Source organism: Echinops telfairi, unplaced genomic scaffold (assembly GCF_000313985.2).
Source record: "Echinops telfairi isolate 266 unplaced genomic scaffold, ASM31398v2 ScPeMD7_7425;HRSCAF=8463, whole genome shotgun sequence".
In the NCBI taxonomy this organism is placed as follows: Eukaryota; Metazoa; Chordata; class Mammalia; order Afrosoricida; family Tenrecidae; genus Echinops; species Echinops telfairi.
This window is the reverse complement of record NW_022111325.1, coordinates 8948675-8961842: the sequence shown is the minus strand read 5'-3', so window position 1 is coordinate 8961842 and position 13168 is coordinate 8948675. Positions and strand designations below refer to the sequence as shown.

General features: G+C 45.4%; 1 protein-coding gene and 1 pseudogene across 2 annotated transcripts in view; one reads left to right on the top strand and one right to left on the bottom strand.

Annotated features, from left to right (window-relative positions):
* Nucleotides 1–5470: 5470 nt before the first annotated feature.
* Nucleotides 5471–13168, bottom strand: part of PCP4L1 (Purkinje cell protein 4 like 1) — a 28866-nt gene continuing 21168 nt past the window's right edge. Inside the window, exons 1-3 of one of the 2 annotated variants that reach the window (XM_004716563.2) lie at nt 7513–7629; nt 7166–7220; nt 5471–6560 (exon numbers count right to left, since the gene is read on the bottom strand). In XM_004716563.2, the coding sequence (XP_004716620.2) occupies nt 6418–6560; nt 7166–7220; nt 7513–7518 (204 nt within the window). In that variant the 5' untranslated portion in view covers nt 7519–7629 and the 3' untranslated portion in view covers nt 5471–6417. Of the gene's footprint in view, nt 6561–7165; nt 7221–7512; nt 7630–13168 lie in introns of those variants that run through there. The other variant, XM_045298525.1, reaches the window with a different exon arrangement.
* Nucleotides 8570–10989, top strand: LOC101646126 (annotated as a pseudogene).

The following is a 13168-nucleotide window of genomic DNA, read 5'->3' as shown; positions in this document are numbered from 1 at the left end:
GTGGGGAGAAAATGTTTTGAGAATGATGTACAAATGCGCTTTACACAATTGATGTGTGTATGGACTGTGATGGGAGTTGTGTGAGCCCCTAATAAAATGATTTTTTTTAAAAAGAGAGAAAAAAGGTATTTGCTTTGAACAAGCTGTTGGTCTTGCAAAATTCTGTTGTGATCTCTAGCTTCCTTTCTATCGCCAAGACTGTATTTTCCAATTACTGTTCCTTCCTTTTTGTTTCCAACTTTTGAATTCTAATTGCCAATAATTATCAGTGCATTTTTGATTGCACGTTTGCTCAATTTCTGACTGGGGACATTGAAAGAATTCATCAATTTCTTCATCACTCAATTTAGTAATTGTGCATAAGTTTGAATGGTTGTAGTGATTGGATTTCCTTGAATGGTGAGAGATATAAGCCAATACTTCAAGACAGATCTTCAAGTGTGCCTTTTGATGAGAAATGCAACACCTTGCTCTTCATTGGGTCATTCCCAGCACAGTCAATCATGTACTGTACTTTTCTGAATCAAAATGGCCAATACCAGTCCATTTCAGCTCACCCATGCCTAGGATATCAATCTTTATGTGTTCCATTTCATTTTTTATGACTTACAATTTTCCTAGATTCATACTTCGTACATTCCAAATTCTGATATAAAGAGGGGAAACTCAGAGAGGGCTAGGGTTTTACAGTTCTCATTTTGAGGGGAAACTCAGAGAGGGCTAGGGTTTTACAGTTCTCATTTTGAGTCGTGCCTTATCAGTAAATAAAAGCCTCCAGGGCTTTATTCCATTCATGTCCTTATAGTTGGGGTCTACTTTGAGAAGGCGGCTCTTGCTCAGTCACATGCTGAGTGTCTTCTGCCCAGAGACTCATCCTCTGGCACTGTCGCTGACAATATTCTGCTTCTACTCTTTAGGTCTTTGATATTGAAAAATGTTCTGATGCTATCCATAAGCTTTTCAGTGGCGAATCCCTCTGAAGTAGACATCCTATGCCTTCTTTGTAGGCTGCTCTTAGTCTGGAAGCTCTGCTGACATCTATTCATTTTGGGTGACCCTGCTGCTATTTGAAATACCAGTGCCATAGCCTCCAGAATCACAACACACATAAGCCACCACTGTATGACAAACTGCCAGGCAAGTGGTGAATACGATCCACTAGGAAGAGGAAATAAAGAATAGATGTAAAGCACAATCGGGCTCTCAGCCCTCGTCTACTTTCTTTTGGTGTTCTGTTGATGGAACACACACTCAAGGAGCAGGGCTCAAGTCACTGTCCAGTAGTCCAAGCCGTTATACTTCTCGTGTCTGCTTCACAACTCAGATACCACCCGTTTGTCCTGCATTAAGTGGGGCTCCCAGCCTAGCCTCAGGCGTCTAGCCTGTAGTCCCTTTCTGCAGTCATTGGGGATGTGGGACAATGCTTTTCTTTTTTCCCCTCACTATTGTGATTCTTACAAGAGCCCTGGTGGTACTCGCAGGTAAGCATTGGACTACTAACCACACAACTAAAAGGTGAGATCGTTTAAACCCACCAGCCATTCCACAGGAGAAAGATGAGGCTGTCTGCTCCCTGAAAGATTTAAAGTCTTAGAATCCTACACAGGGTTGCTATGAGTCTGAATCAACCATATATATATGGCAGTGAGTTTGGTTTTGATTGGGTTTTTCCTGGTTATTAAGGAACCCTGGTGGTGCAGTGGTTAAGCATTCAGCTGCTAATCAAAAGGTTGGTGGTTCAAACTCACCAGCCACTCCACGGGTGGGAGGAAGGTGGGGCAGTCTGCTACCTAAAACTGTGCTCTCTTGGAAGCCTATAGAGTCGTCCTGCTCATTCCTCTTGGGACGTTAGGAGTCTGCATTGACACACCGGCAGTGGGTTTATTCTGGTCACTGCAGGTCCCTGGGTAACACAAATGGTTAAGTGCTGGACAACCAGCTGCAAGTTTGGTGATTGGAACTCACCCAGAGCTGCCGTGGAAGACAGTTCTGGTGATCTGCCTCCACAAGGGCACAGCCTTAGAAATCCGATGGGAGCAGTTTTACTGCGCATGGGAATCAGAATGGACTCCATGACAACTAACAACCACGGTATCTGATCGTTCTGAAATGCTTACCATCTCGGGCCTCTACACCGCAAATACTAGGAACACTCATTCCCCCCACGCCCACCCCACCCCTACCTGTGACACCCAAGCAAACCAAAAACCCTATAGACTTCCATTCCCCATTGATAACGGGCTTAGAGGGATAGTTAATTGAGCCGACGGTTCTAGCAATAAAATTAGAGAAGAGTTTGGCTTTATTTCAGGATGTTTATGCCTGTTTAATTTTGTTCCATAAATGTGAATCTATTGACCTTTCCATTTTTCTTGCCGGGCCACAAATTCTTTGGATGTCCCAGGTAGCTGGAAGAGGTGCTCAAAGCACAGACAGAATTCTGGGAGTGGTGAGAGGCAGAGCAGTCATGTAAAGCCAGGGTGTAAGTCCGTCCTTGCAAGGGTGAGAGCCAGGAGTCCAGAGATCAGGTTGGTATGCCTGAAGTCAGCTAAGGGAAGTTCTGCTTGCCCTTAACTGAGGTGGGCAGCATCCTTGACAACCAAACCGGCCCTCCTTCATTCACCTGGTTCCTTATGAAGAGAGTATACAGAGCACAGATTTGGGAGCCAAACTGCCTGAGTTCTTGTCCTAATTCAATATTCACTGAGCTCAGCACAGGTCATTTAATATTTTGGTGGTCCAGTTTCCTCGTTTGTAAAATGACAATAATCATAGTATCACGGAGTTATAAGAATGAAATAAGTTCATATGTGCGAAAGTACTTAACAGATTCTGGCACATAATCACAACTTTACAAATCTTGGTTATTAATAATATCATCCTCACTCATGTCCTCGGGTAGAACAAGGCTGGGGAGTCCCTCATCTTGGGGGACAAGGATTCCTAAGGAAGCTAACTCTGAGGAAACCTGAGTTGACAGAGCGCTATAGGCAGGTAAAGGAGCCCTGGCGGTGAAGTGGTTCCGACGGGCTTTGATCCACGCGTCGGCAGTTTGAAACCACCAGCAGCTCCTTGGGAGAAAGACTGGGCTTTCTACTCCTGTGTAAACAGTTAGGGTCTGGGAAACCCACAGGGGCTCGCTGTGAGTCAGTGACTCGGTGGCAGTGAATTTGGTGTCGGTTTCTATGCAAGTAAGGGTACTCTGACATGATCTAATAGGGAGCGCTTCCTTCGCTTCATTCTTGAAAATCGAAATGGTTAGAGAGTATGAGGACTACTATCAGTGTAGAAGCCCCGAGGGTGGGTGAGAAGATGGTGCCGACTCCATCCCAGCTGGACGGCTGCGGAGGGAAGCAAGCATGGGGGCGGGGAATGAGGAAGCTTTCCTGCAGGCATGAACAGGTTGAGTTCAGCCTCCTCTGAAGTCGTAGATCTTGGGATAAAGCCACCACCCAAACAACCAGAAAAAAGGCTCCCAGGATCTCCATCTAAATATAAACAGCCAACTTCCTGTCTCACAGTCCTCAATGTTCAGAGACACCGGGAGCAGAAGGGCTACATTCAAAGAGAAAATGATGAAGGGCAGGCAGATGCATAGCGATTCCTGTGAGGGCCAGGGCGAGGGCGTCCATAGAGCAACCGACAGGAGCCACGCCCACTGAGAACAACTCCAGAAAGGGGAAACTCAGCGAGGGCTAGGGGAGCAGAGAGAAGGGTGAAGAGGTGAGGGAGGGCAGCTGCCACAAAAGGCCACTAGGACAGGAGTTAGGTGCCAGAGTAAGAGATGGAAGCAGGAAAAGCTGACTCTACGTTGGAGCAAGGTCTAGGGAAGGCTAAGGGTCCTAGGAGCAAAGATGCCAAGCTGACCAGTCAATATTCATTTTCCTGTTTGAAATCTTTTACCACAGGCCAGCCCATGAACCATCATCATTCAAGTCTAAGATCCTGTAGTCCTGCACTGGCTATGCAGGGATAAGCCTTGGGATATAAAATACTGCCATGTGTTTCCTACTCATAGGTGCTACGTGGTTTAACTTCTGTAATCTTGTATCAAGAAAGAAAGGGTAAACACTAAGGAGGGAGGGAGAGGGAGCATTCCCCGTTCTAGCAAGCATTTGGCTTCTGGTTTCAACACGTAACGTAGAGGTCATTTCTCAGCTCTGCTGGCTCATTTGAAAGCTGTATTTCATGATTTTAAATGTTCTGAGTGACGGTGTGCGAGGGTGGGGGTAAACAGAAAGATTTCTCCCAAGTCCTCTCCCCTAAATATATGTTAGGTTCTAGACACTGCTTGCAGCTAATGGTAAATGATTGTCAAGTTACCTCCCTGAAGGCAGTCAGTTGCCAGACTACTGTCTGGTCCCACCACAAGTAGGGCCCACTCCATGCTGTTAAGGACAATGAGCTACTTCTCCCTAAAGGCTTGTGGCCATCACTTTGGTCCCTGCAGGGTGGGTTTATACCCTACTGATAATGGTTTCTAGAGTGAGCCAGAGAACAGATCAAACTTGCTCAGTGACATCCAAAGTTAGGCTGCCATCCTGAATCTAGGATCTGCCCATCTTGTCACATGTGTACCCCCAATCCCTCCTCTTCCTATTGCATGGATACTCCTAGATTGTCCCCCTCTCATTGCTCTATTACCTATAGTACCCCTTCCTGTAACATATGTCTTTACTTGTAATTAGGGGGCTTGCATGCACCCCCAAAGATGTATAAGCCTTGGTTAGCAATAAAGATCCCCCTTGGCCTCTCATCGGCTCCCTCTCCTCTCTAGTCCCCGCTCCCCTGTTCCCTTTCCCCTTGTCCTCCTTCCCCTCCCCCTCTCTCCTGCCCTCCAGCCTCCCATCTTCATGAGAACCACCAAGCGGGGTTGAGGTGAGCATGCTATCATGAAATGTGTCTGACTTTATTACTTCAATCTCTCCTTGATCTCTCATGCTATGACTTTATTGTAATCTTTATATATCTCAACCAACAATTGTGCCTATCAACCCCATGATTAGTTGTGGGGGGTTGGCCTTTCCCCCCACAACAGTGGTTGTCTCTACTAACCTGGAGTCTTCCTCTAACTTTGCTCATAGTTAGTAAGAGGAGGGCAAAGGAGGCAGGTGTAGAATGGGAATAAGAGGAGGGTTGTTTAGGATAGATCATTTAGGGATAGGGAGCCAGGAACACTGGGTCTGTTTACAGAGGGCTATATATGCACCAAGTGTGTTCTGAGCTGGGAGGGAAAGGGGAGAAGAGCATCCTTGCAGGTGCACATGGGGGTGGTGACAGTAGCAGATGAAGACAAAGTGGGCGGTGAATCAAGGTGAGAGCAAGGTCAAGGGAAGGGAGGCAGAGGTCGGCTTCAGTCTGAAATTCCGCAGGCAGCCTGTTTTCTGAGCCACGTGAGATCCATGAGTTGTTCTACACAGTTTCTAAGGCCAGCTCAGGTGTACATTAAATATAAACAGAAAAACAGAAGTTAAATGGACCCATTAGAGGGTTTTTTTATTGTTATAATTATTAAACATGCTAAAGTCACAGATGAGTGACTATTCCATTTCTGTCCTGACTCCACAGCGGATCAGGTGGGAATTACAGGGGTCACTTAATCTGTGTGGCCTCTGGGGATGACTAGACTTGGGAGGTACAAGTAGGGATGAGGAAGCCACTGGTGGAACAGTGCATATACCCCAAGAAGCCTTCATGTCATACACTTTTACCTGCAGGAACTTGTGCCTCCCGAGATCTCCCTTTCCTTTCCTTTCCTTTCCCTCTCTAAACCTTCTCACTTCCTTGTCTGTGGCCCCTTGAGCATCTTCACCCTCTCTGCCCCTTAGGTTCTAGACTAGAGGATAAAGGAAACTTTTCCTTGCCTCTATCAGGCCCAGTCCCCCTGCCTTGGAGCTAAGCTACTCAACATGCACTAATGTGGTAAACTGCTTGATTTAGGTCTGCCTGGGGGAAAGGGAGACTCAAGTCCCCATTGTGGATTAGCTCTTAGGAGAGGAGTTGGAGGTGGTGGTGGGAAGAAGTGTTATCTGAAGTGCAATGTTGCAATTGGCAGAACAGTGCATATGCCCCACTCTCTGGCCCCCTACCCTGAGGGCTTTCTCCCTCCCCATATTGCCTGGGGCCCTTCCCTCCATCTCAAAGTGTCCTCCTCAACCCCAAAAGGCAGACAATGGTAATGATCAAAGTGCACTATGCCCAGGAGAAAGTGGTCCAGCCTTAGCCAAGTGGATGCCAACTCAAGTCTTTATCTTTCTCATGTTCCTTGTGCCTCTACTGCTGTGATGGCTTGAAGGGACCAGAGAAAACTGGACTTGCCTCAACGGAGGCCAGAGGGACAAAGGGACAAAATACATAGGAGTTAGGGCTGTGGAGAAGGCGGGAGATGGGAGCAGGGTGAAGGGCGAGGTTGGTCATTCAGGAGCTGGGATCCTTTTTCTTTTGCTGGAATCGCCGAAACTTGCCCTGAATGGCAAGAGCCGCCTTCTCTGTTTCCGGTGCTGTCAGATCAATGTCAATCTCCTCTTCTTCCTCCGCCTTCTTGGCATTATCAGCTTTCCCTGCAGATAGTTGGGAGACTCATTAATGAATGAATCTAACCTTCCTGACCCCATTCTTCTGCCCCTAACACAGAGGTTAAGGTCTACTTTCTGTTGAACTCAGTGGGGTTCCTCATCTTCGTTAGGATTAAGAATGCCTGATAATTCTCCTAAAAGCCAGGTAAATTGAATGGGAATTAGCTAAGCTCCTTAGGGGAGGTTTGCTATCTTGGATCAAGTTGAAAAATTCTTCGATTACCACTTATTTCTACATCCTACCGTACAATGCACTCTAGAGCTCAGTCACTTTCCACAGCTGTCCTCAAGTTTTGATGGAGAAAGTAGCTGAGATAACCTGAGCAGTTTCTTCTTACCATTAGGTTTGCCTCCTGCAACCACCTCAGACTCAGTTTCTAAAATCAAAGAGTAAATATGGATAGGCTTACTTCTTAGGAAAAAATGGAGAATAGCCTATAGACATAGTAACTCTAACATAGCTTTGTTTCTCTTCTTCCTATTCCTTTTCCTATAACACATGGCCTTAGAAACTTCGGACTTACAGTCCAATGTGTTCCATGCCCCTTTATGCAACTGGCCAATTGACTGCCGAGCTCAGACCTACTCACCCTTTTCCTCCGAGCCACGTGCCTGGTTTGTTGTAGGGGATGTTTTGGTGTTCAGCTGGAAAAAAAAAAGATATTCATGGAAGTTTGAAGGTGCCCTTCCCTTAAACCCACCTACCATATCCTTAAAACCTATTACTAGGTGCACTTTCTTAGCCTTTGAAGAAGCAAGTCTTGAGATCAGAGAGACTAAGAAAAACATCAAAATTTATTTACCAATATTGATCTGTGCTAGGATAAAGCAAACAAAATCCCTGCCCAGACGGCGTTCACTATTATAGTAGGCAGACAAGGAAATGAATGACTTGTTATTAATATGTTAAATAGTGATAAACCAAAACCAAACTCACTGCCATCGAGTCAATGCTGACTCACAGCACCCCCCGTGGGTCTCCAAGACTGTAACTGTTTACAGAGTAACAGTTTAACGTGAGTAGAAATCTTCCACGAAGATGCTGGTGGTTTCAAACTGCTGACGATGTGAATCGCAGCCCAAAGCATAACCACTACATCACCAGGGCTCCTTAAGTGCTAGAGAAAAAATAAATCAGATAAGGGAGAGAGTGAGTGCTGGAGTGGGAATGGAGAAAATCCAGTTTTTCAGAGGATAACTAAGAGAAGCCTTTCTAGAAGGAGGCATTTGAGGAAGGATGTGAAGGAAGATGTTTGATGGATGAGCTTTCAAGCGTTCCGGAGTGAGTGTGTGTGCTTAGTCTGCTTAATGACTAGCAAAAGGTCCGTGTAACTGGAGTGGGGTGGAGAGGAGAAGGAGAAAAGATGGATGGGTAGATGACTGGAGATAGATCAGTAACCAGCAGTAGAAGCAGATGGTTTAGGGCCGTGTCGCTATTGGGTTGCTCTGAGCTGGAATCAACTCAATGACAGTGTGTCTGGTTTGGGTTTCAGGAGTTAGACTTTTGCTTCAAGTGAGTTGCGATGTCATGGAGGCCTTCAGTTTTCACAAAAATAGAATGAGCGTGGGAGCAGAAAACAGTTAGAAGCTCATTCTCCAACACCTTGAGACCAGAACTAGATGGTGCCCAGCTATGACTGCCAACAGCTCTGAAAGGACTCACATCAGAAGGTCCTGGATGGAGTGGGAGAACATGTGGAGCAGAACTCAAATTCATAAAAAGACCAGGCTTGTTGGTTGCTTGGAGACTGGTGGAACCTCCAAGACTGTGACCCCTGGTCACCCATTAGGGCTGGAAACAGACTCGGCCAGACAACAGACAGAACTATCAGGGGAACAGTAACACTAGGGAGGTAAGACATCTTAGAAGATCAAATGGCAACATATACCTAGGGACAGGACAAAGTTGAAAAGGCTGGGGAAAAAGGAGGAACAAGAAACATAAGGAAGAAGTAGGATAAGTGGTGCTACATTTGGGGGATTGCAATCAATGGATGACGTAAAATGCGTATGAAATGTTGAGTGGGAAACTGATCTGCCCTTCAAACCTTCACCCAATGCACAATAAACAACAATCACCATAAAAACAATTAGGAGGCCAAGGACATTTATAAAGGTCAGAAAACCAGGCAAGAATGAGCATGGTAGCAGTAGACATGGTAAAAACTGGTTGGATGCTGGGTATATTTTTAAGCTCTGACCAAGGGACCGCTGCTCATCCCCTTGCCTCCTGGGTTTCCTGTGTGTTCCGCCTCCTTTCCTTCCCCTCTGTACCTCATCCCAGGGTGGATGTTCCCCTTTATTGTCACAGGGGCATGAGTTCAGTTCCAGTCCTGAAGGGGCACTAGGCCATGGTTCTTGGGGTGCTCTAAGTCTCTATTCCACCAGTAAGCCCAGTCTTTTTGTAATTTGGGGTTTTGTTGCACATTTTTCCTCCACTTCATCCAAGATCTTCTAACCCTTTCTAGAGCAGCAGGGTCATGGTCGTTGGGCACCGTCTAGTTCTTCAGGTCAGGAGCTTCTTTTGAGATATATTAAATTTGAGAAGCTCATCAATTCTCCAGGAGGATACCTTCTATAAGAAATTGGATATGCAAAATAAACTGAAAAGCGTGCAACAAGGGGAGCATAGCAATGAAGTCCCTGGGGAATACCAAAAATAGACTTTGGGGTCAGGGTGTGGCACCCCATCAGACTTGAGGGAAAACACTCCTAAAGCTCAACCAACAGACCAGGAACTATTTATTATATATGCTTTTCTTTCTTTCTTTCATTCTTTCTGTTGTTGGTTTTGTGTTTTGTTTTCTTTTGTTGCCTTGTCTTGTTTTTGTGCTTATTATTGTCTCTGCACATCTATCTAGATAAGACAGGTGGGATAAACAATCTGGAGGCGAAAACAATGGACTGATGGCTGGGGGCCAGGGATTTGGGAGAGAGGGAAAGGAAGGGGTTTATCAACCAACCCAGGGACAAGGGAACAACAAGTGATCTAAAATTGATAGCAAGGAGGGTATAGGATGCCTGGTGGGGCTAGATCAAGGGCAATGTAGCCAAGAGGAATTACTGAAACCTGAATGAAGGCCAAATATGACAGTGGGACAAGAGGAAAGTAAAAGGAAATAGTGGAAAATACTAGGAGGCAAAGGACATTTATAGACGTCTAAATACAGGTATGCACATATGTAAATATATTTATATATAATGATAAGGAAATAGGTTTATGTACATATATTTATATATTAAGTATTAAGGTAGCAGACAGACACTGGGCCTCTACTCAAGTACTCCCTCAGTGCAAGAACACTTTATTCTAATAACCCGGCGTTCTGTGATGGTCGCCTTTCCACAATCGCTGAAGACAAAATGGGTGCATAAGCAAATGTGGTGAAGAAAGCTGATGGTGCCCAGCTATCAAAAAATATGACCTCTGGAGTCTTAAAGGCTTGAAGACAAACAATATCAGTCATCTAGCTGAAAAGCAACAAAGTCTACATGGAAGAAGCACACCAGCCTGTGTGATCATGAGATGTTAATGGGACCATGAATCAGGCATCAAAGACCCAGAACAAAAAATCATATCAATGTGAATGAGGTGGGGGTGCAGAGTGGAGACCCAAAGCCCATCTGTAGACACTCTGACATCCCTTTACTGAAGGGTCACTGAAGGGTCAGGGTGCAGTATAGCACCAAAAAAACATACAACTTTCCTCTAGTTCTTTAATGCTTCCTCTCCCTCCACTATCATGACCTCAATTCTACCTTACAAACCCGGCTAGACCAGAGCACGTTTACTGCTACAGATAAGAGCTGGAAACACAGGGAATCCAGGAGAGATAAACTCCTCAGAACCAATCATGAGAATAGCGATACCGGGAGGGTGGGAGGGGAAGGTAAGGGGAGAAAGGGGGACTAGATCTACAATGATCTACATATAACCCCCTCCCAGGGGGACGGACAACAGAAACGAGGGTGAAGGGAGACATCGGTTGGTGTAAGACATGAAAAAAAAGCTCTTCCTATCTCCGGCCGCTGCCACATCTATGCCCCTGCTCCAGTGTCCTGACCAAGAGGAACAAGCAGCCGGACAGCACCGAGCCCAGGAACCCGAAAGCCTGGAGTTCCTTCCACTACAGCTGGCTGATTCACCGAAAGACCGTGGGCATCGGGCCCGCTGCCGACCGCAAAGGGGTCGTGGTAGTTCTGAAGTGGAGGTCAGGCCATCGGAAGGCGGCCACCTCTTCCGTGCGGCCCACCCTTAACAAGAACGCCCGGGCCACGCTCTGCAGCATCGGGCACACGATCCGCAAGACGCCTGGCCGCCATCCGCAGAGCCAGCGCCACCAGGAGCTCCTGGGCAGCCCTCACCCAGAGCAAAAAGGAGAGCTGTCCCTCTCCCCCACACAAAAAGACATGAAAAAAAATTATCAAGAGTTCATGAGGGGAGGAGATGGGGGTGTGGGGGGTGGGAAGGGGCTGAAATTAAGGGCTCAAGTAGAAAATGTTCTGAGAATGATGATGGCAACATATGTCAAATGTGCTTGGCCCAATGGATGGATGGATTGTGTTAAGAGCTGTATGAGCCCCCAATAAAACGATTAAAAATAATAAAATAAACTGACAAGAAAGGTCTAGGTTAGAGATATAAATTAGTGATTTATGGATGGCTTTTAAAGCCATAAGACTATGTAAGATCACCAAGGGAGTAAATGTAAGCTCAGGGAAGAGAAGCGGGCCATTCCAATGACTAAAGCATGAAAAAATGAGAAATCAACAACCAGAAAAAAGAAAAGAAAAAGAAAGAGAGGCCAGGTAAAGAAAGAAGCGGTGGAAGCGAGCATTTTGGAGCAGACCGGAAGTGGAGTCGTTAAGAGGTGACCAGAGAATGGAGAAAAAAGTACACAGAATCTCTCTTGCTTCTGACCCCAATATAATTCATTTTCTACAAGTATCTTGGGAGAAAACACTTGGGTCTGGTTTTGTTGCTACACTGACTGATGATGGTCAGTCAGTATGGACTGGGGCAGTTTCTGCATCAGAGATTTCCCAAGAAGTGGACGATATGGCAGTGCAAGAAGAGAAATATGTTAATGAGCTGAGACAAGCCCTGGTGTTGGGACCAGGACCATCTGATGCTTACAAATTTAATTTTTCAAAAGAGTCTTGTCATTTCTCTCTTGAGTAAAACTTGAAAACTATTTCAGTTTCCTCAAGAATCTGAAATAAAAGAAAACAGTTCCCTTGAAGGACACATTTTAAAGTACTACATTGTAATTTTGATAGCAGTCCCCATATTTATTCATTTAGGCTACTCTCATCACAGTTTGACAAAGAGATTACTCCTGGGTTGTCTTTAGATATTTTTCAATATATGAATGAGTGAAGCTTTTTTATTTTTAAATCATTTCATGGGGGTTCCTGCAGTTCTTATCACAGCCCATCCATTCACCCATTGCGTCAAGCACATTTGTTGCCATCATCATTTTCAAAACATTTTCTTTGTACTTGAGCCCTTGGTATCAGCTCCTCATTTTCCCCCTCCCTCTCCCCACCCTCACCCTTGATCATTTATAAATTGTTATTATTTTTCATGTCTTACACTGACCAATGTCTTCCTTTACCCAAGCTTTTCTTTTAAGTTGCTGCCATGAGCATTGTTTTGCATTTGCAATCTCACATATTTTATTTGTTCAAACTGTCCTGGGAATCTGGAAGACGTGCTTATGTAAGCCAAACTTAAGATAGACATGTCTTGTCATTTTATCTGCAAGCAAAAATCTGTCGATAATTGTGGTAGCTTCATAATCTGGTGTCAATTTGAGGATTAAGAGTGAAGGGATGGAGTCTAGCCTGTTGATCATTGTATAGCCAACGAGGTCTCTGTGTGGGCATTGCCTCCTGAGAATTCTGGAAACTCCTATATTTTCTCCTTGGAGGCAGATAACACACACTCTCTTTCTCTTGGCTCACTCCCTTGGAGACTCTATTGACAAGGCTGACTCCCTGCGAGACATCCCTAAGGAGAAGCCACATGAACCTACCCTGATGCAGCCCTGGGTGCTGGAGAAGCCACATGGAGACCCCTGCCAGTGCTGAAATGTTTACAACACCACTGGATTCACAAGACTTCCCACCCGCTGGCCTGTGATCTTCCTGCCATTGCATGTGTTTCGTGAGTCTGAAGAGGACTTTATAGATTGTTATCGGACATATGGGCTAATTCTGGACTTATGGGCTTGATCTGGACTGGGCTGAGGCGTTTTCTCAATATTCAATTACTCTTGTATATAAATTTCTTTCTTAGATACATGTGAGTGTCCATAAATTTGTTTCTCTCGTCTACCCAGACTAACACATGGCAGAGTACTTTTTAAGGCTCATTGTGCTTGGATGACCTGAACAATTAGAAAAGTATTTGTAATCCTTTTGTTGATGACACAGAACGCTGACTGCTGTTGCCAAAAATGACCTGGCAAACTTAGAACAAAGAATGAATGAACAGAGAGTCAACTAAAAAAGTTGAAGTGAATTCTGTTATGTCTTGGGTATGAGAGCGTGAATTCTGAGCACCCCGTTTGCAGGCGGCTATGGATGAC